A 22,172-nucleotide genomic window follows, 5' to 3' on the forward strand; every position below is an offset into this window, starting at 1 on the left:
AGTCAGAGCCCGCCGCAGCCGCAGAGCCAAGATCTGCCGCATTTAAAGCGACAGAGGACATCGCGACTGACCAGGTGTGTGAGCCGGCTACGATGTGCATCACCGTGGGAGTTCTTGTGGAGATCGAGGGCTTAGAGGGAAGCCCCACCCACACTCCTAACACTGAGGGTGAGCTGCAACTGCGCTTTGGAGGCTATTATAAAGAACTATTGGAGATATTTGAAGTGGATTTAATAGACTGGGTTGGGGAGATAATTTCTAACCCTCCTGAGTCCCCACTGGTTCCGTCCAGCCGTCCTGAGTCCCCGCTGGTTCCGTCCAGCCGTCCAGAATCTCCGCCAGTCTCATCCAGTTCTTCTGAATCTCCGCTGGTTCCGCCCAGCCGTCCAGAATCTCCGCTGGTCCCGTCCAGCCGTCCAGAATCTCTGCTGGTTCCGTCCAGTTCTCCAATGTCTCCGAAGTTCCCACCCAGCCTCCCTCTCCCGCCTCCACTCAAGCCAGCCAGTCCTTCAGCCCTGTCTCTGCTGTCGCCTGTCAGTCCCACAGCTCACCCTCAGGCAGCGCCACCTAGGAGTGTGGATCCATCGTGGGACATCCAGGCTCCAGCTCCGCCAAGGCGTGTCGTTCCCCAGTCTCTGCCTACATCCTCCGAGTCCTGGACTCCACCTTGGTCCTCCGACCCTTCGGCTCCGCCATGGCTCCTGGCTCCCTCATCTCCACCGTGGCCCGTCATCCCACCAGCTCCACCGGGCTCCCTCGTCTCTCCGGCTCCGCCTTGGTCAGTCGTTGACCATCCGTCGCCTCGGGACTCCATTCCCCCGGCTTCACCTCGTCACTCTGTCCCTCCGGCTCTGTCAGGCTCCTCCTTCCCTCCAGCTCCGCCTAAGTCCTCGGTCGCTTCGGCTTCACTGCGGTCTTCCGGAGCCCCTGCTCTGCCTCGGTCCCCTGAGCCATCTGCTTCACCTCGGCCCTCCGATTCCTCAGTGTCACCCTGGCTCTCCGTCTGCTCGGCCTCACCTGGCTCACTTCTACCAGTGGCTTCGTCTCCTTCGCTCGTCCCCAGGGTGTCGTTGACCATCTCTCCACCATGGCTCCTCCCTCCCTCGACTCCGCCCTGGGGCCTCATCCTGGCTGGGCTCTGGACCGCCATTCCAGTTCCTCTGGCTTTTGGCTCCTATCTGGCTCCTTCCTCCTTCTACTCCACCCTGGCTTTACAATCCTGACCATCTGTCCTTTACCAGTTCTTCACCTGCACCATTCCCGCCGCCAGAACCCCCACCCTCCCTCCTCTGTTGTATCTTTTCAGTCGCGAGATCGCGCCTTTCCAGAAGGGGGGCGATATGTCACGGATTGGCCAGGTTCTTCACGCAATTACTCATCAACGATCACGAGCACCTGTCTGTCAATCATCAGCACCTGTCTTCAATCATCACTCTTCCTTCAAATACACGCCACACACTCCACTCTGGGTCCGGGCTCGTCATTACCAAGCGGACTCAAGCGAGAGCTTTCCACAGCGAACGCTACTCTCTTCACAAGCCATTATCTACGAAACCTTCGGTAAAAGATACTTACCTGTTTCTACTCACCTGTGTCTGATCTTCTTCAGTCTTCTGTGCAGATCCCATCGTCGAGGACGATCGTGCCGTAAGCCAGTCCTGATCTTCAAAGTGTGTGAGTGTGTGCCATAAGCCTTCTGGTCAGTCGCCACTTCAAGCGTGGCCGTTGATGTCTGTCATCCGTCCATCCTGCAAAGAAAGAGAACTATTAAAGATCACCAGTCAACGCATCCAAAGAAACCTGTCTGTGAACGCCACCACTCACCTGATCCACCAACCTGCTTCACGTCTTTGCACTGGTGTTATTAAATAAACTCACTTACCTTTACTTACCTTGCTGTCCGTCTGCTTCCCTGACACTTTAAGTATTTCCCCCTTCTTTCCAACTATTTTCTCTTATTATACATTTCCTTTCCTTTTTTCCTCAGAATTGTTTTGTTTTACTTTCTTTATTCCTTTCTTTCTTATATTATTTATGGGTCCTGACTTTTTCTTGCCAGATCAGAATAGTTTGCGTTACACTAAATACCCATAATATCATATCACAAAATTACTTATAAAACATGTCTTGTAAAAAATCTGCAAGGTCCTCTTCAAGGAAGAATGGAAGGCCATGGAGAGGGAAAGTGGAGGCCCATTGATGTTTGATGTCTGTACAATTATGAAAAAAGTCATATTAATTAGCACTCATATCACAAGCATTCAGCATAAACTATGATGAATATCATTCTGTGCAGGGTTTCACAAAACTACAAAGTGTGAATTTTCGTTAAGTGCACCCTATATGGTAATACGCATATAATCTGTGAAAACATAAAAATGGAGTATTACATATTCCATAGGTTCCATATTTTAATCAGTTTGTCAAGAGTTGACCCATTTTTCATTCAATAAACAAGCAGAACTTCCACTTCCACTGCATAAGTTTAAATCCCCAAAAAGAGCACATACAATATGAAAAGCAAATGTTAATGAATAGTGCTGGGCATTGATGCACCTTTAAAAACAAATTTAAATGAAATAATTATGTTTCTACTCCAAAGAATTTTCTGAAATATAAACGTTTGAAGGATAGCTGTGATACAAACATGATTTCATGACATTTGGTCAAACAATAAATACTGAAAAACAGATTACATTTTTAATAAGTTGTACTGTATCTCCTAACATACTTTCTGATGTTTATTTATTATTACTAAGGTTAGTAGTAACTGGCTAGCTAGTAAGATAACTGAAGGTTACAGTAATGCTCCTCAGTAAAACTAATTAAAATGTCCTTTTCTCTTCCTCAAAAACGATAGCACACACTGTGAGAAGAATACAGTTTCTAAGTAAAGTTTAGTTCGTTGTCTCTTCTGGTGATGTTTTTTTTTTTTTTTGCGGTTTGGCAAACCAACCTTAGGTGCACTTCCGCCACCTACTGGTCTGGTTATTACAACAGTGTGAACAGACCTTTAGTCCAACACACTAGATGCTCTTAAGTTTACTAAAGTTGTATAGTTTCACTACTGCATCCACCTGAAAGTTCAAATAACTCATTGTAATTAAGTAAAATCAACAAATTTGTCAAAAAGAGTCAGGTTTACATGCTTTTCTCAGTAGATTTAGTGGTTACTTTTTTACAGTGTAGCTACAGTTACAGTCCGTTTTGCATGCATTTTATTACATTTATTCGCTGTCCATGTCTGTTTTGTAGTTTACTGGAAGTTTTAATATTTAATCTGGTCCAATCTGGTTCAACTAGTCCCTGCAATTAAATTATGGTGCAGCACAAAGTCGTGATAATTGCAAAACTGACATTACTTGTCATATTAATCTTTGACAAGAATGCAAAAACTTACATAACAGACAGACTATCGTATTGCATAGTATAAAAACGCAGAAAACGTCTTTAATACCTTCTAAAGAATAACATTTCAATGAGATAAAAAGAGCAGCTATCTGGTCAAGAGCTTAACACATGAGTGATGGGGTCTGAAGAATGTCTGCACTGGTCACAGGTGGCGCTAATATGGAGCAGCGTTTAGTTTCTCTTTGGTATATGGATATGGTCTGCAGCATCTTAAATCATAAATGTTCGTATCCAGCAGAGAGGAAGACTCTCCGTGCATTTTCCCCCACTTGTGTCAATAGAGGGTATTGACTGACTTAATGCCTGTTTCCCACAACTTATTTAGCACCATTCAGTAGTTTGGCAGGAACTCAGAGTGATATGAATATGTTATTGTTTTGTTATATGCAACAGTGTACCTAAAATAGAGCAAGAAACAGTACACGATTCATCAGACATTCAGATTGACTTCATTGGAAGATTACAGTCGTTTTAGTTCAGCGTCATGTTCACATATTATAGTTTACAAATTAATCTAGTTTCAATTTGTGTTTGGTTATTGATTATTCACAGTCCTGTTGACTGGGTTTCACATTACTTTGAACGCATAATGCACCATGACACACAGGCAGCATCTTTGACGTTTATTTTTTTCTGTTCTTATTTATATGCCCATTTTATTCAAGAAAAAAGAAAAAAATATGCCTTTTCTTTGTGATTACACTGCCTCCTACTGGCAAAAGAAGCCAATAGACGTATGCTTTGGAGGTGTATACATTCGTAGGATGAAATGAAATACAATGTATCGTAAACCAATAGTGCAAGGTTACTGTTTTTCCTGACTCCAAAGGTCAAAAAGATTAGCAGATAAAAAGGGTATGATGTCTGAGAAACACATTTAGGGAACGCCTCATTCTGCAGCGCATGAATTGCGCATTTGTATTTCACAGACATCGCTTGAGTAACATTATAAATGCATTACACTATTTTTTTTAATTAAATAAATGCATTACTTAGTTCTAAAAATTAGTCCAATTCGATTGTAATCAGAAGCATATGTGTAGGCTACGTTCTCTCTGTCTTTTTTTTTTTTTTTTTTTTTTTTTTTTTTGCAGTACGTTCCCGAATGATCGTCTGTGCATTTAGAAAAAGGCTAGGCTTGACACAATAATTTGGTTCTTAGACGCCTGTTCACTAATTCCAAAATGCAAAAAATGTTTTTAAAAATCCCCCAGACATTTTATTACAGTTGACCCAATTTTACAAGCAGTTATTTCACAAAAACAGGTTTTAAATACTTCACTGAAGATAACAGGACGTACATCTGACATTCATAGCTGAAAACATGCTGCTCTGATCAGATATGTCGCTTAATGCATTTGAACTTGTAATTGTTTGCAGAACTGGCATGGATCCTTGCACAGTTTTGTCTCACAGCCAAGTTATTCGCCACGCATCTTTTGAGAATTACAAGCAAAGCATTAATGGTGAGCGTTTTGTGCACATATGTTACTGAAATTATGTATTTTGTAATTCACATTAACAGATCCTTCCTCGAATAGCCAATTCCTCTGTGGTGCACATTTTTAAGACTCAAAAGGTAATCGTTTGTCTTATATTTGAAAGCAAGTATGGCTAACTGAGCCATGTTGCCAGTTTATTTATTAGCTGACGGTTTTATCCAATGCAATTTACAACTAATATGCAATATGCAACCAAATCAAATTTACGTTTGGCTGTTTTTCTGCCAAACCATTAATCGTGCACTAATATGCATCAAGGCGCAGGTTATATAAAATAACAATAATTCCACAAAAGCTTGATGCATGCCTTACAAGTTCAACATCTGGGCCTCTAGTCTACTCAAGTCAGCACATCCAGCATGTGCAGAAAAAATAAAACATTAAAAAATAAAAATAAAAATAAAATATAGCTAAATAAAAATCTTTTGTATAGTCCTGTTGATCTTTCCGATTTTTGCTGCAACTTAAACAATTTCTGCAGACTAGATCAGCCTATGGAAAGAAGCTGTTAATTATTTAACCACAATCTTGAACTTTAAGAGAAAAAAAAAACAGAATTAGCTCACTCCCCTCTCCTTTCCACACCAGACACATGCTATTTAGAGACGGCTTGGCAGTAAAACTTTACAGCAAATGGAGAGGCTTGGTTGTCATGGCTACAGTTATACGAGTTTGACCGAAGATCCTCTCACCATTTGGAAGGGGCCAGCGATTCTGTTTGTGATTATAAAACTGGAATGTGTAGAATATAGGAAAATTCGATCAGGGTTCCTTTTCTCTCTGGCTATTTGTAAGTGAAAAGGAGTCGAGGAAGAAAGACACACGGTATCTGGGATGTTCTTAAAAAGCGTTAGGCATCCCAGTCAGAAAATGTTAAATAGTTTTAGTGCAGCACGCCAGACAAAAAGTAAACAATTGGTCGAGACAGCTGATGTCAACGTCAAATCTTTACTGCAAGCAATCATTCCTGGGACGTCGAAGGCCAAAGGCCTCGTCGCGCCGAAGCGATTTGGATTAATGAAAATTTATTCAATTTTTTATTCCAGTTGTGAAAAGGGGTCGGCTGGAAAACAACGTAAGTGTATATTACATTTATATGTGCATTGATTTTGTTGATAAATTGTTTATTTATCACCATACGGCTTATCCATTTTGATTCTGAGCATACTCTTCTGTGAATGAGACCTTTTAACTAAATACATTTGGCAGTGAAAAAATATGACGATGTGTCATTGTTAGACTTTTTGTTTATCGTATCATATTCATCGTTGATTTTAAACGTTATTTCCTTTCATTATGGTTTTTGCACTGGAGCAATTACAAAATACAGCATTTCTTTACATTTCCGGGAAATACGGATAGCAGAATATTATAGTATGTAAGCTAAAATACATCATTTACACCCAATATGTTTGCTTTAGAGAATATAAAATGATTTATTTTGATTTTTAAAAGCTAGACATTAAATGCGCACTGCAGTTATAAGAAAAACGGGGTTTACCCATCCAGAAACTATAACTAAATGTTCATTTTGTCGTCTAATATCTAGTGGATTATGTCATAAGCAAATAACTAATTTGGTCACAAAAATCTAATGCTGCAGTTGAGGAAGCACGTGGTTTGGCCCTGAGGTTCACGTGCTTGTATTAATAAAAGCTGCTATGAAATGCGCAACGTGAGCAGTTCAGGCCGATAAATTCGCAATGGTGCAGACTTCGATATATGCACAGTTTCTAACAAATGTAACATTTGTAGATTTGTGGCTTGAAGTTAATTTTACTCACGATGCGGTAAAATATTTGTTTGTTGTGTATTAACATTATTTTTGCCATCTACAATAAGGTTAAGAAAGTCTTTAAATCTTTTTTAATCTTTTAATTCACATCTCGTCATTTATCTAAATTATTAATTTAACGTCGTTTATCTACAGAATCTAGATTTGTGATTATCACAAATCATTCTTAAACATTTCATTGAAGATCTATTTTTACAGAGTGTTTGCTACATCATTTAAATATTTTTTTTTTTTGCTTTTACTCCTATCTTGTTTTTCTAAAACAAAACACATGGTACATACTAAAACCTTTTTAATGGTACCTTTTAAATATTTCTCCTAAATTAAATTTTACCAACAAAGGTTGATATTTTACTTACGTATAGAATCCGTTTTGATCCTCTTATATAAAACATAAATGACTTTGTCATAAGTAAAATAAATATAATAACATAACATAAGTTAATAAGAATACTATAGCTGCAGTTTTGTAATGAACTAAATTAGTTCATTATTGACAGCATAAAAATAAGAACTATGTTTGTTATTATTATTATTATTGTTATAAAATAGCGGCAGCTAATAAATGAATGAATTTGTATTACTGTGAATAAAAACATTGCGTCCATTTAAGTATGCATATTTTAGACTCTTATCATCAGTGTTATTTGATATATATTTGTTATTTTTTACTTTTAATGACAGCAAATTTAATTAGCTCATATTTTTGGTTGAATATTTTTTTTTAACAATATGAAATGCATCACGCAGAGCCCAGTGTGCAGTCCAGTATTTTTGTAATATGTGTGTTTGACCTAATTTGCAAAGACAGTGCTAAATTTATTTAGTTCACCTTGACTATCATTTTATTTATTTATTTATTTATTATTATTATTTTAAATATTAAAAATAAAATAAAAACAAAATTGATAAGGTTGTCTTCATGCGCTTTTATTCAATAATTTCCCTATAATGTAATATAGTATTGAATTAAAAAATTGTGAAATTACAGTGATTTGGGATGGTAGCTTGAGAAGCACTTGAATTAAGCAGTTCTGCAAGGGGAGGAGCTTGCCCATGAACCCCAGTCTCTATTGAGCTAGCAGCAGAAGGAAACGTACATGCGCCATACTGGTTGAAAAGCCAATAGTAAGGGACACTGTTGCCTTGGCCCAAAATATGCTCCAGTAATGTCATACTCCGACAAATTCTCTGCGGTGATTGTCACAGTGTCTGAGGGAAAATCTTTCGATAGCTTAGGTCTAAAGGATCCTTTGCGTGGGGCGTACAACGGCTCACGTCCTAACCTGGACTGCCAAGTCCAAAAAAGCGGGACCACCCTAGCGTATTCGATCGCGCCCAGACAGTAAAACAGATTCAGACATCCCCGGTTGAGTAAGCCATGGCTCTGCCGCGTCACCAGTTTCTCCATGGAGCTGTGAACTGGGATGGAGAGCACTTGAGTACCGTCCATGTTAACGCGTGCCCCATCAGCGCTTCAGGTCGAAAAGAGGACCCATTCTATTTTTCTCTGGACCCGACAAGGCAATCCAGACAGCCTCTCGACATCTCCGCCTTCAGCAGATTTGTGACAGACGTGGGCTCTCTGCACAGTACTGACAACCATCGTCCAGAACCGTCTTTTTACTCCGGACACAAACTCATATCACTCAACACCGACACGGATCCAGAGAGTCCGTCGCACTCTTCCCATTCAGACTCCCAAAAGTTGCACAGTCTGTCTTTCTCAGCGCCTCCGTGTTCAGAAACTGACAATAAGCCCGAAACGCATTATTTAACGATGGAAAGCACCAAATACCCAAGCCAGTGGAGTGAAAGCAGAACCAACGGGAGCATCATCACCACACTGAGCATCAGTCAAAGAAGCAGAGACGACACAGAGCCAAATAATCCCCAGACAGACTTTACCGGGAGCGACAAAACTCACAGAGAGAGAACGCAAGGTGGGTAAACAAGGTTAAAAGAGACAGAAGTGGGTAAAGCTAGCTCGTCAAAGAACAAGACAAGATTTTATTATTTTTTTCCTTTCCGTAAGCAACTGAAGGGTGTAGCCACTAAGACACAAAGAGAACCAGGGCTTGAAAATGAATTTATTGCACCGAATTGCACCCAGACAGACTAAATTGCACGTCGTTTCCCAGAACATCAAAACAGCGGAAGGATCCATTGTCAACTGGAAACCTTAGTGTGGGCCAGGTGTGGGATTGCTTTTTTGCTCTTTTTATTGATGTAAAACTAAGAAAGTCTGGACTTCTGGAGTCAGAACTGGCGATTTAGTGTATAATTCCTGAGAAGTGTGTGTGCCATATATTTCGAGGATATATGTAAAGTTAAACCAACGTTAGCAGACTGAGAACAGCCAAGTAAATATAACTTTATTTTTTTAGACCAATACATGCGTTTTAAGCATTCTGATAAATGTGGCAAAGACCTACATTTTTTAAAGGGCTGTGTGTGTGTGTGTGTATGTGTATTTGGTTTGCCATTTTCCCTAAACAGCCTATATCTTGAATATTCACTTATGTATTTTTATTTGTTTAGCCCAGGGTGTTTAAGACTTTTTTCATGATGCAAAAACTGTAACAAAAATCTTTGTAAGATAAAGTAAATGCCTTTTCAGACTCTGGAATGTGAGGGCCAATTTTCCTTTCCTTTCCTTTCTTTTTTTCCCCTTTGGTTTTGCCCATTTTATAAAACAGTTATTTGCAAAATATAAATGGTTTAATTCGCTTTATTTAAGATAATATTTGCAACAAGTGAACTACAAAATGTTTATTCAATTTATATCATGCGTCGTTCTCTCCCTTTCTTCTCATTTGTTTCCCCCCCCCCCCCCCCCTTTCTCCCCCTCTCACCGACCAACACAGACACAGTGCGTAGTCTGTGCTGACATTATTTCCTGTCATAAAATGTCGGACACAGCCAGGTAATGGCCGCGAGCGTCAAGCTCAGTGGCTATTTGCTCACTGTGAAGGGCGACTGTGTAATAACCTTGTCTCTCTTTCTCTTTTTATCCGAAGACGTGACTTTCGAAAACGCTGCAAAAGGCTGGCTGTCGGCGAAAGCAGGAAGGAAGAAGCGATGTCCTTACAGCAAACACCAAATCTTAGAGCTGGAAAAAGAATTCCTATTCAACATGTACCTGACTCGCGAGCGCCGCCTGGAGATTAGCCGGAGCATTAATCTCACCGACCGCCAGGTTAAGATTTGGTTTCAGAATCGCAGGATGAAACTGAAAAAAATGACTCGAGAGCACCAGACAAGGGACCCTGGCACAAGTTTCACTGTCTAGTTTGTTATGTAAGACGGTTAAAAAGACCAAACTGAGCGCACAAATCATTGCAGCTATCATCCGGTGCAAGTGGATTGATGCAACTGCTGCTTCTGATGGATTAACAGGAGGAAACGATCAGTCAAATCTTACTACGGTGTTTCACAATATGTGTTCTATAAGGCAAATGTAAGGGAGATAAATTTTAATACCTCGCATGAAGATGAACAGAAAAGTGTAACGAAATCAGAAGACACGTCTTTGGCGTTTCAGTGTAAGCTTGTCATATTCATACAGGCCCATGAACACTGTTTACCTAGGCTACGTGTTTTAAGTTCTGGTCTGTGAGGAACTTTTCAGCGACCTAAAATTTGGTAATTTTCGATATCTGACCAATGTTGTCCAATTATACGAGGATTATTTTTATTTTGCAGATTATGAGTGTTACTGCGGTTGTTTTTTTTAGACTGGGCATAGTATTTATATATTAGGTAACTAAGAATAATTGCGGACACTCCCGAGTAAAAAAAAAATCCTAAAAGGGAATCCATTATGAGAGGAACAGTTACATCAAGCACAGGTACTGTGGTTTTGTTTTAAATGTTGTTTGTTGTCTAGTCGTTATATTGGCTCGAGTAAAAAGGCACAGATTTCCTTCTTCTGCTAAAGCATGGTTGAATGTAGAACTTAAACTGTGATTCTCAAAATTTCTGTTTGAAAAGAAGTGAATTTTTAAATAAAAGATTTCACTGCGTGACCATAAAACATTTATTCAGTATAGTAAATACGGTGGTCACTCAAAATTACCTTATCTGCAGTGCTCTAATTTAGTATTGTGACAAGGCGTTTTGAAAAATATGTAGACCTATAAAGGTCAAATTTAAAAGTGTAAAGCAAGTTTAAAATTTTAAATTAGGCCTACTTATTTTTAAATTGTTGTTTTTTACAATTCAAGATTTGACAACCTATAGATTGAAGAGACGAATAACCTGGCATGAAGCTTTCTTTAGTCTTACAATTAAAGGAGAAGGCATTTGGCATTTGTAACAATGATGATTGTGGACTAGTAATTATTTTATTAATAGATGCATAAAAAGATTTTAGCTACTTGATTTTGGGTGTAGAATGGATTATATTACAAAAAGACATTTGAGTTTAATTTGAGTGAAATTCCATTTGATTGATATAATACGTGGAGTCGTTGTTTTAACAATAAGTCCAACAGAGTATAACTATTACTTTTTTTATTAGGCTATATAATTTTTTACCAGATATATATGTTATACATGTTAGAAAACATATAACGGATGCAAATTATATTGTCTTCGAGATTAATTTCTTGCAAATTCAAATGGAGCTATCTGCATTTTAGAAATTGAGGGTGAAGTTATAGTTACACATCTGGAATCCCTTTACTTTCTGCTTTTAGCTGCATCTCAAATATCTCAGGTTTGCATTACTAGACACATATTTGAATGGGCGCAAAATGTTGTGAGCGCTTTCCTGAGTATCTTAAATATGTGCACTAAGAAAAGATAACTGGATATGATGGTAAAGCATGTGAACGTTAGGTATGTATGTTTGAAACTTTTGTATGTTAATTTGCACTGTGAATGATTTTTATTATTAAATTTGGATTGTGTTATGAGATGTGCTATATTTTTGTAGGGATCATTTAAGTGAAGATGAAATGTATTAGTTGTTTGCTTTTGTTCCATTATGTCCAAGAGTTTTTGGCGCGTAAAAAAAATTCTGAATATATACTGATGTTGCTTGACTTGATACAGTTCCTCCTCTTTTGTCTAAGCGAGTCTTTGCTTTGGTGAACCGCCATGTTGAGATGGGACAATCCCCAACGTCATTGGCCAGGCAGGGGCCTCTTTACAGGGGGCAATAGACCCTTTTATTGCCGACAGTCTGGAGAGAACCGGATATGCTTGTGAACTTAAATTACTTTATTTCCAGCAACGTCTTTAAACAATTCTCGCTATCTCCTTTCCCCGCAGTGGGTCAGAAATGTTCCAGTCGATTTCTCGAGATTTTAGCTCTAGTGCCCTCTAATACGGTTCCTCAGTTAAACGGCGCTCTGTGAAAGGACATAGCACTGAAATATGAGTGCTCATCTGGTTCAGTACTTTTGGACGCTAGACTGATGGCAGCCTTTCATATCTTGCCTTTGAACACGGAGAAGACCAAGCTGGTCTGTGATTTAGGTAGTTTCAAGTTGTTGGGCTGGACGTTTAATTTCACAGGAACCTGAAACTGCCTGAATTGCTCCAGTTAAACACACCATTGTCCGTTCAACGTGGACTAAGGTTACAGTGTCGCCTTCATTGAAAATACTGATTTATTAATCCTTGTAAATGAGCGATTATTACAGATCCTGCTTGTTATTATTGCAGCCATTACATCGTGTTGTTTCTTTATTTGACATCGTACTTACACACTCACTATCTGGAATATATAATGTTCCTTTTCTTTTTTTTCAAATGATGAACACTTGGCTACTACGAGCAGTAGTTTGTAAATCTTTCCACCCACAACACTGCGTTTCTTCGATAGTTCTCCCCTCCATTTTCAAAATGGCCTGTTTTTACTTCGCGTCGGTGAGTTGGCAGAAGTCCTGCACCATTTTAAAACACATTTTAAGTTTTAAAAATTCCAATAAAATGCCTCAATTGTATATTAAACTAGCCTATGTATAAAATGTTTTAGGACATTTAATGTTAATCAGTTGTGATCACTTGTAAAGTTTTGCAGTTATACTAGAATTTTTCATGCTGTAGGCCTGTAATACACACACATATATTTCATACATCTTTTTTTTAATACAAACGTTTCTTTTAATCTCTAGAAAGTTGATTATATATTTACTGTTGTACTAGATGTATTGTGCATTTTCCTACTGTAGTCAACCAAGCGATTGTTGTCTCTCTGGTTAAATTTGTGTATTTTCACTTAAAGCTTTGTATGTTACACGTGACTAGCCTGCCAGTTTTGAACAGATTCTAAAAGAACCATTTTTTTTTTAAATTTACATTTTTAACACACAGGGAGAAATAATTTTTCTAAAACAGTAATAAATTGACCTAATAAATTGTTTGCATATTTTTAATCTCAACGGTGAAATATTTGAAAATTGACAATAAGTTTATACGTAAAATACGTTTAAAACATATCTAATCATTTCGGTCGTTTTAGAAGCTGTTGTGTTAAGAAATCCACAATTAGTGATAAATCCACAACAATATTTTTGTCATATAGGCTTTATAATACATTTGATGCAGTGACATTTCTTTAAGACAAACTTAGTTTTGATGTAGAAAACTTAATAAAATTGCATTTGTTGGTGATTTGAATTATGCGCTGGTAACATTGTGGTTAGCAGAGTGCCTGCTTGTGGTGGCTAATAGCGTGCAACAATATTGGTCAATATGCTATCATTGCTAAAGTCCTTAGCATATCGGCAAAAAATATGGCAAAATTGTAGCTTTAGAAAGTTTTATCCTTAAGAATAAGGTTATGTATTTTACGAATGTTTACGACATGTAAATTAGCATTAACCAGTCTACTCCATACAAGAAACTCTCCATATTGAAGGTGAGACGTGCAGTTTGACCTTCCAAGTAAGGGCCACTCTTCTACACTGAATAAAACAAGATACGTTTATTTACAAACAGTTTTGAAACGGTGTTTATATTAAGACATTTAAAACTTTGCCTTGAAAAGTTTTGACAGCAGAGCAAAAAAAAACTCTTTGTTGCTGATGCCTTATAGGCCTAATCGAAGAAATTTACTATCCATAAACATAGCCAAAGTGTGAAAAAAGAAGATACTGAGTCATGCTCAACAGCTAAAAAAAACCTAACCCTACAACGATTTTCAAAAATCTATTAACTCTTATTTTCATAAACGTGTGCATCTCGATTTATATTTGTTTGAATGAAATTTCATTGTTCACAAGAGGTGTTGTTTCTTTATAAACATGAATTTGTTCAACAAAATTTTCTTTTCTGTGGTCACAAACCATGCTTCTCTAAATACGAGTTTCATTACTAAAATAAATTCTTGGAACTTGTATGCGTCACAGTATGCCTGTTTTTTTCCTTTTTTTTTTTTTTTTTTTAGAAAATCACGTCATACATTTGAATTAGCTTGATAATATGTGGTATTTCTTCTACGGTAGGCTTTTATTCACAATACAGAGGCCCATTTTACGTAAGGAAATATGAACTAAATCGATTACAAATGTTGGATTAAAGTGTAGCTTTCGATACATTTTTTTGGATTATGTTTCCGTTTCTCTGTATAATTCCAACAGAAGGCAGAGATTCTTGAATTCATAATGTGAAGTAATGCACCGTTGACGGGTTGATTTTTTACAGGGTGTGGTTACATGCCTTTTAAAACAGCTAGGTTGTGATTTAAGTGCATAGCCTTTTCCTGATGTAATTAACATTTTAGTGGTTTTAGAGATTCTACATAGCGCAACTTATTGCACAAATGTATCTTATTAAGCAACTTGCCCTGTTTACGCATGGTTACGGGTGTAGTTAATAAAATTAGCACGAAGCTAAGTATGAGCTATGTGAAGTCACAATGAAATAGGAAGGTAATAGTTGCTTTAATTGTCTTTTTTTAGTTAACTCCACAGTATCTGTAATGACTTTGTAAATTTAGAAAAATAATTTGCTTTATGTTTTTGTTGAGGCACAACAACATCATAGACTCGATTCATTCTTGTTTTTTAAGGTGCAACAATTTATTGGACACGGCCAAGACACTCAGCAAGTGCTGAAATTACTGTTATGTTATATTACATTACATTGATGGTCCAAGACATTCAACACAAACAGTCAAATCCTTTCTGGAACAGTTGCCTTTTTGCAAGCGTAATTCAGATTTTCTGTTGCAAAATGTTGTAGAGAGAATATAATGGACTGGTGTGTATTTGAATAAAGTGATAAAATAGAAAAAGTCTTGTTTATTTGTATGTGTGAAATGAGCGACTGGATGGAATACTACAGCGAAGTCGTTCACGGTCCTCGCCACAGGCAGTATATCAGGCCTATAAAAATCAAAGCTGCCTGATGTAGTATTTTATTATAGTATTAAACGACCAAAAAAGTTCAAGTAGTTTCTTCCATAAATACAAGGGGATTGTCGCACGGTGGTGTTTAATACCCTCGTTAAGAAAAAATGACTGTTAATTTCCCAATAAAGCTGTTCATTATCTCAACGTACTCCTATTACTCCAATAAGGAAAAGGTTTGCCTCCTCTGAGGTTTGGAAGTTTAAACACGTGGGGGTATAAAATATTTTAGGTGAAAATTCGGTTGAGTAAACTTTATAAGCAGACGTCACTGCCTTAATTTGGTTTTTGTGACGTCTTTCACAGCCCTGTTAAATATCTCGATAAATTGCCTATATTAAATAGATATTGTCATACATTTTATCAAGCAAATATGATCAAATTCCTATTCAGCACTCATCCTGTGTATCACGATATAATGCCACATCAATTCATAGACAAAAATGTTCTCTCGCTTATTATTGTGGGCCATTGCCCTGCATATGCATTTTTTTTATATAGTAATGTCAAAACGTTTCATAATTTAAGTTGACATTTTCCCGACTGCTTGTAGATATCTGGAGATATATGGACACACTCCCATTTTGCATATTGCATAAACAAGACAATTTATTTAGATGGGAAATATAGAGAGCACAAGAGGAGGAGAGCTCCGTACAGCCTCTTGGCGGATTGATTTACACCCCATTGACGCTTTATCAGGCTCGCGAAAAAAGTCTGACCAATCACTTCGCTCGGAGCGCACACCATAGCAGCCCTGCTCTACTTCGTTGGCGAGCGAGTAGAGAGGAGTACCGTAAAGAGGGGAGTAAAGCACATTTCTATTGTACATGTTTTCCCTTTAATGAACAGTACGTTATATAATGTCCGAGAATGTCCATTTCTGGAACTCTAAGCAACTACTATGTCGATTCTATCATAAGTCATGAAGGAGAAGATCCGAACGCGTCCCGCTTCTCCAATGTACAGTACTCCAGCGCTAGACAACCGGGACCCGGCGAGCATCCCGAGTTCCCTTCTTGTAGCTTCCAGCCCAAGCCTCCAGTGTTCAGTTCGTCATGGAGTCCGTTCAGTTCCCACGCGTCCAATGGCTTACCCGCGGTCTACCATCCGTACATACCGACGCAGCCAGTGCCTTCAACGGATACTCGATACCTCCGCACATGGCTCGACTGTGCTCCGAGAGCAGAGCCTCTGCCCGGGCAAGGACAGGTCAAGATGGAGCCGCTCCTGGGACATCTCGGGGAACCACCAAAACTAGTTGGGCAGCATGAGTTTATCTTGGAGTCCTCTACAGCACGGGAGATGAATTCTGTTCACAGCGCCGGGTTTGAAGACAATAAGGACATATGCGAAGGCAGCGAGGACAAAGAGGGACCGGATCAAAGTAAGTTATAAACCTAGGAAGTGAACACTCTGTAAAGCGTTTAATGCTGTCATAAAACTAGAACAAAGCAACGGAGAGCAACAGACACCTCACGCAGCCAAGTATGTAACATTCTCAAATCTTCGCTAGCATGTAGGGATTTTTTATTTAATCTGTATTTTTACCCAGATATGTGATTTAGCAATGCTATACATGTATAGCATCGGTGACGACTGTTTTGCTTTGCCTAGTTGGAGCCACGTAGAGGTTTCACACGTTTATAAAACAAGCTTTAATTTTTTCCAAATAATTTTATTTGCGTTTATTTAATTCTTGAGTAACTTTTAGTATATTCTTTCTCTTTCTGACTCTGTTAGAGTCCCTCATTTGCGCGTCAGTGCACTTTAGTGCACCAGCCAATTTTAGGTCGGCTGTAAACAGCTTTTTTGGTGCAATGACTCCCCAAAGCCTCTCGTAGTAACACTAAATAGTGCTAAATATACTAAATATTGATAAAAATGTTACTAAATGTTGGTTTTAAATTTAGTAACTCTTGGTTAGCAAAACTAGTATAAGGTTAATTCGCTTTTCATCTGAATCTTTAATTTATTTATTTTATCTAATTTATTTGTGGGGAAATATTATTGACTGAGGTCAATGTATAGTTTAAATACCACAATTTAGTACTGCATTAAAATGTTTTAATGGTAAATCTGGCTGCTGGGGGGTTGTATGTTTTACCCTGATCTGTTTGCCTGTTCTTGAGCTCCCTCAAGAGTGGGTTTGGGCTGGTGCAGAGAGTAATCCATAGAATAATTCCAGCTCATAACCATGTAAGATTGTTTATTGTTAAGGTATTCCAACAAATACAGAAATGCAGCTAAATTCTTAAGGATTTGTTCAACGATCGTTTTCGATTTTGTCGCAATGCATTTAAAAAGGCCATTGATTTTAATCCGTGAAATAGGCTGCAGCACTGTGAACTAATGGAATTGTGTGCAATAGAATTCCCAATGTGCTACCCCGGGCGGCATTCCAGAATAAACTGTAGGCAAAGGCAATGATGTTGGGAGTTACACGTCCGCTTTGTGCTCATGGCTGCCCATGAGAAGGAAAAACGTATAGCTTTCAAGTCTATTAGGTTATCAGAGAAGCCAGCATCCCCATTAATCGTACGTGAGCTCTTTGGGATATGTTGCGTTAAAAAAATTCTCAGAGTAAAATACGATTCAATTCAAACATGTGCAGATGCAATAATAAGGTCAGAGGTCCATTGTCTTTGAAAACGTTTTGATCAAATTGCCTAGAGGCAATAAATAAAATTATACACTTTGCGTAATTTGTGGATTTTGATCCATTTTTATTCATGGAAACACACGTCACTTTCCTCATCATATAGCATGACCCTCTTAGTGTTTCATTGTTAGGGATCATGTCTCGGTCCTGTCTCGTAAGTCTCAAGGTATACAGACGTGCATTAATCTTTTTAGATGCGTGTATCTCATTCCATCATTATAAAAATACAATTGCGTCATATATACAAGAAAGCTGATGTACAACCGACGCGTATGTCTTGAGGCATAAGCGATGGGGTTTCCATGCATAGGATGGGAAACATCCATAAATAAGTACTAGCGTACAGCTTCAAACTGTTTGAGCTCCTGAAAAGTGGAGTTATGTACCAAACTTTGAGTGTTTTTTAGTATGCACTTTAAGAGTGTGTGAAGCACCAGCATGGTAGCAATTTTCCCCCTGACGTCACTGAACCCACACAGGTACAGAAGACAGGCACAGGTGACATCAATTTCGTCATCACAGTGAATCTCGAGTCGCTGTAGCATTAAGCTTCTCGGTGTGCATGTTAACAAAAGTCAGCACAACGGAAATATTTCAGCCTCCCATCTGCATTCCCGACCAAACCACTGAGGGAGAAGACGCCTCGTTAGAGATGCTCTTCCTCCGTAATTCATCCCACATTCTCCCTAAAAAGGAGATAATCTCATGTCACATGTGACCACATTTTACAGTGCATTCCAGTATGGTTAAACTCCCTGTAGAGTTCAGAATTAAACTTTTCTTTCCCCTCAGTCATTTTCCTATTTATTTATTTTTTCAGTGCTTTTACATTCTCCGTTGTAGGGAGATGAATGACATGGATTATTACAGGTGAACTTAGCCTCTCGTACAAAGTTGTTGCTTTCTGGTGGTGGTACAGTTTAAGCCTATAAAAATATTTTATTACTGCGTCTCAAATGAATAGGCTACTTCGAAATTGAATTTCCTTGTTATTTTTTATCAATCACAGTGTTGCTATTCATGCATTTGTAAGTGATGGAGCCCTAAAGCACTTTATTTTAATAATATTCATCGTCTTCGTGAAGGCTGTAACTTTAAGTGCATTGTGAAATGTGTTTCATGTTTCATATTGGACTCTGTACTAATATACTATCTGCTCTTCTTGTTTTTGACTGTCATTTGCAGACGACCCATCTGCCAACTGGTTACACGCTCGATCATCCCGGAAGAAGCGATGTCCATACACGAAATATCAGACCTTGGAGCTAGAGAAGGAATTTCTGTTCAATATGTACCTCACCCGAGACCGGAGACACGAGGTAGCTCGCCTGCTGAACTTGACAGAGCGACAAGTAAAAATATGGTTCCAAAACAGAAGGATGAAAATGAAGAAAATGAATAAGGACCAGCCCAAAGAATAATAACGCAGACTTGTGCCAGGCGTTCAGGCCTATTACAAAGAGTCTTTTAAATCTGGAAGCTGATGCAAGAATGTTTTACTGCATCAAAAAGAAAACGCACACACGCACTCACACACCATTTTTCTGTATGACTGGACAGTGTTAAGCATATAGATTATAAGGAAGAGGCGAGATGATGCCTAAGAGGGGGGAAAACGTCGTGGCATCTCTCCCTTCTTTTATTGCATTTTATGACTTGTGTGAAAGAAACACTTCATCAGGAAATAAACAGGTGATGAAGAACTGGTTTCAACAAGCTAAGAACAGCTGAAATATTGTGCTTTTTATAAAGTTGTTCTCTATAATTCTGCATTTTTATCATTCCTTTTGTCATAGACGTGTGCTGATATAAAATGTATTTAACAAAACATAAGCCTCATTCAATATACAAGGGGAAGCTTTGCTTATCTGTAAAGCATGTTCACGTGTTTGCTAAAGACGTGAGCTCTCTTTTACAAAATTATTATTATTATTATTATTATTATTATTAGAGCGGAAAACAGTCTTTAGCTCGTAGTGTCTATACCATCTGTCAAGCAGTTATTGAAGTGTGTGTAAGCTAACGGTTTTGGAAAAACCTTTTGAAGTGTACGATATTATAAATTAGTTCCTTTTGACATTTACTTGTGCACAGAGATTGAGAGACACTTATGAAATGTCTTGGCGGATTAGAATATATTAATAATAGTAATAATAATAATTTCTACATTTGATTTCAGATCTTTTCTTTAGGCTGTAGCTTCTATCATAGTTTCGTTCAATAGTGTTTGTATCATTGGAGGTCAAAATCAAGAATCAAACTGAAGTAATTAAACACGGATGAAATTAGTTGTTTTACCTACTTTTTTTGCGTTCAAATATCCCAAAAATTTTTTTTTTTTTTTTTTTGAAAATTAGAGTGCAGATTCCGAGTGTATGTATTTGTAGCGTGCCAGTAACCATAGGATTAATTCGTGCTTAAATGTATAACATCCTTTAATACAGATTCGGTCGCAGTTGTTTACATAAATTTGCGCATGCCTCGTATTGTGTAGTTTTCTTATGTACGTGTTATTGAAAAAGCTAGTATTAATTCGAAGCTGTTTATTGTGCGGTCTAAGGATTGTTGTTTTAATTTATTGTAAATACGTTAATAGTTTTTTTTCCTTTTGGATGGAATGTTTTATATGTTGTACAAAGAATTTCAAGAAATAATTCATACTTGAATGAGCTGATACACGTAACCTTTTAATTTTCCCTATTTTGTTTACACCTTCCATGTATATGTCCAGAATCATGCCCGTTGTCCATTGTCAGTGATGTTTTTCTGTATTTGCGCGTTTCTTCATATTGCTTTGCTGGTTTAGAGTTTTGTTTTATGTTTTTGTGATTTGACTTTACAGAAATCGAGCGCTATCTTAAAATGTCAGTTACTCTCTAAATTGTTAGTGGCAATTGCAACTGTTTTCCACTTTCTAGTCACACACACACACAAACAAACAAACAAAAAAAAATCACTTTTTGTGCTATTTTCTAAACCGCTCGTTTCATGGCTTCTGTACATTTATTAAAAGACAAATAATTACGTCACCAGACTTTAACCCGCAACGCAGTATCTAAGTTGTTTTCGTACACGACTGCTCTGTCTCTTTTTGTGTTATTGTTTTGTTGTGTTGTTAATCTGTGCTATTGCACTGTTGATGCTGGACTCATTAAAAGTTTACAATAGACCACACACAGGTATTGTCATTTCTATGGATAAAGCTAATGCAGGTTTGTGAAAGATACCTAATTACAATATGATTTAAGATGAAATGTGTTTTTGTTTTCTTCTAAACGAGTGCACAGTCTGATGTATCACTGCAACAAAACTATCTCGAAATCTAAACGCTCTTCATTCAATTAAAATAAATATGCGTGGCTGTGCATTATGTGTGTATCTTTGTGTATGTCTTATCGACACTAGCCCGACACAGAAATCTTTGCTGATTTATTATTATTATTATTATTATTATTGTTATAGCACGTCAACTATTTACTGTATTTGACACGCTTGCCAATTTTGCCTTTTATGTTTTTGATTGTAAACCAGCTCAAACTTCATCTCTTTATCTATTTTGTGCTGTAGCAAAGGACATGCTGTAATACTCTAATGTTTACTGCGTTTTATAATGAGAGTCATATGTTGTAAATATGTTATGTTGCGCTCGAGCATTCATCTTGAATCGGAATGAAGAAACGTGCAGCTCATATGTGGAAAGACGAATTACTGAGAATAACCATGACTCATCTTTGCTTTGGCTCTCTTCTTAACGTATTATTTGATTCCCTTACGAAATGTGTGGTGTTATATTTGGCTAAACCGCATCCTCCAGATGTAAGCTATGCATCAAGAGTCAAGAAGGATGTTTTGCCTGCACAGGCGATGCATAATAAATTATGCAAACTAAAAGGGATAAGGTAAGTCTAAATGTTTTAGACTCTGAGGTTCTAGTAATGTAAGACCCGAGGCCCACTGTTAGCAGAGAAAATGTGTAGTGTCAAATGCGATGGTAAATATGGACATATGCAGTATTATAGGAATAAAAAAATATATTTAAAAAAAATAAAATACAATTGTTTGACCTCAAATTTGTACAGCTAAGATCTTGCCTATTATGCAATTGACGCAATTGCAACTTGGATGAGGAAAGAAGATAGCTCTGCATTCAACAGATTGTAACAATTAAATATTTTTGAAGACACTGCCAATTGTCCTGGCTCACAGATGTTTGTACGACTTTAGCCTTCGTCACATATTAATTCAGCATAAGTCTGTCCTGGTGATTCTAGGGCTGAAAAGATATTTTGAGTCCCGCCACGCCATTAACGCCCTTTATTTTGGTGTTTTGAAAGGAAACAAACTGCAGAAAGGATGTACGCTCGATGTTCGGAGGAAATGGGAAGTCGACTGTCATAAAAAAGAGAAAGAAATTCAATGTGGTGTGCCGCAATAAAATA

At 37.9% G+C, this 22,172-nt stretch overlaps 2 protein-coding genes across 3 annotated transcripts; both read left to right on the forward strand.

The window, feature by feature from the left end:
* Positions 1 to 5,516: 5,516 nt before the first annotated feature.
* hoxb10a (homeobox B10a) lies at positions 5,517 to 11,627 on the forward strand. Of its 2 annotated transcripts, none has more exons than XR_012353712.1 (2): positions 5,517 to 5,988; positions 9,729 to 9,868. XR_012353712.1 is itself a non-coding variant. In XM_073833500.1 (2 exons), the coding sequence occupies exons 1-2, from the start codon at positions 8,090 to 8,092 to the stop codon at positions 9,998 to 10,000; spliced, it is 834 nt and encodes a 277-aa protein (XP_073689601.1). In that variant the 5' UTR covers positions 7,639 to 8,089; the 3' UTR covers positions 10,001 to 11,627. The 2 variants fall into 2 exon arrangements, 1 of the variants encoding a protein (XP_073689601.1); XM_073833500.1 differs by lacking the exon at positions 5,517 to 5,988 and adding an exon at positions 7,639 to 8,651 and having other exon boundaries at positions 9,729 to 11,627.
* A 4,190-nt stretch (positions 11,628 to 15,817) lies between these two features.
* hoxb9a (homeobox B9a) lies at positions 15,818 to 20,955 on the forward strand. The gene is made up of 2 exons (XM_073833501.1): positions 15,818 to 16,458; positions 18,919 to 20,955. The coding sequence occupies exons 1-2, from the start codon at positions 15,945 to 15,947 to the stop codon at positions 19,152 to 19,154; spliced, it is 750 nt and encodes a 249-aa protein (XP_073689602.1). The 5' UTR covers positions 15,818 to 15,944; the 3' UTR covers positions 19,155 to 20,955.
* Positions 20,956 to 22,172: the final 1,217 nt, after the last annotated feature.

Source organism: Garra rufa, chromosome 1, assembly GCF_049309525.1.
Source record: "Garra rufa chromosome 1, GarRuf1.0, whole genome shotgun sequence".
Taxonomy (NCBI): Eukaryota; Metazoa; Chordata; class Actinopteri; order Cypriniformes; family Cyprinidae; genus Garra; species Garra rufa.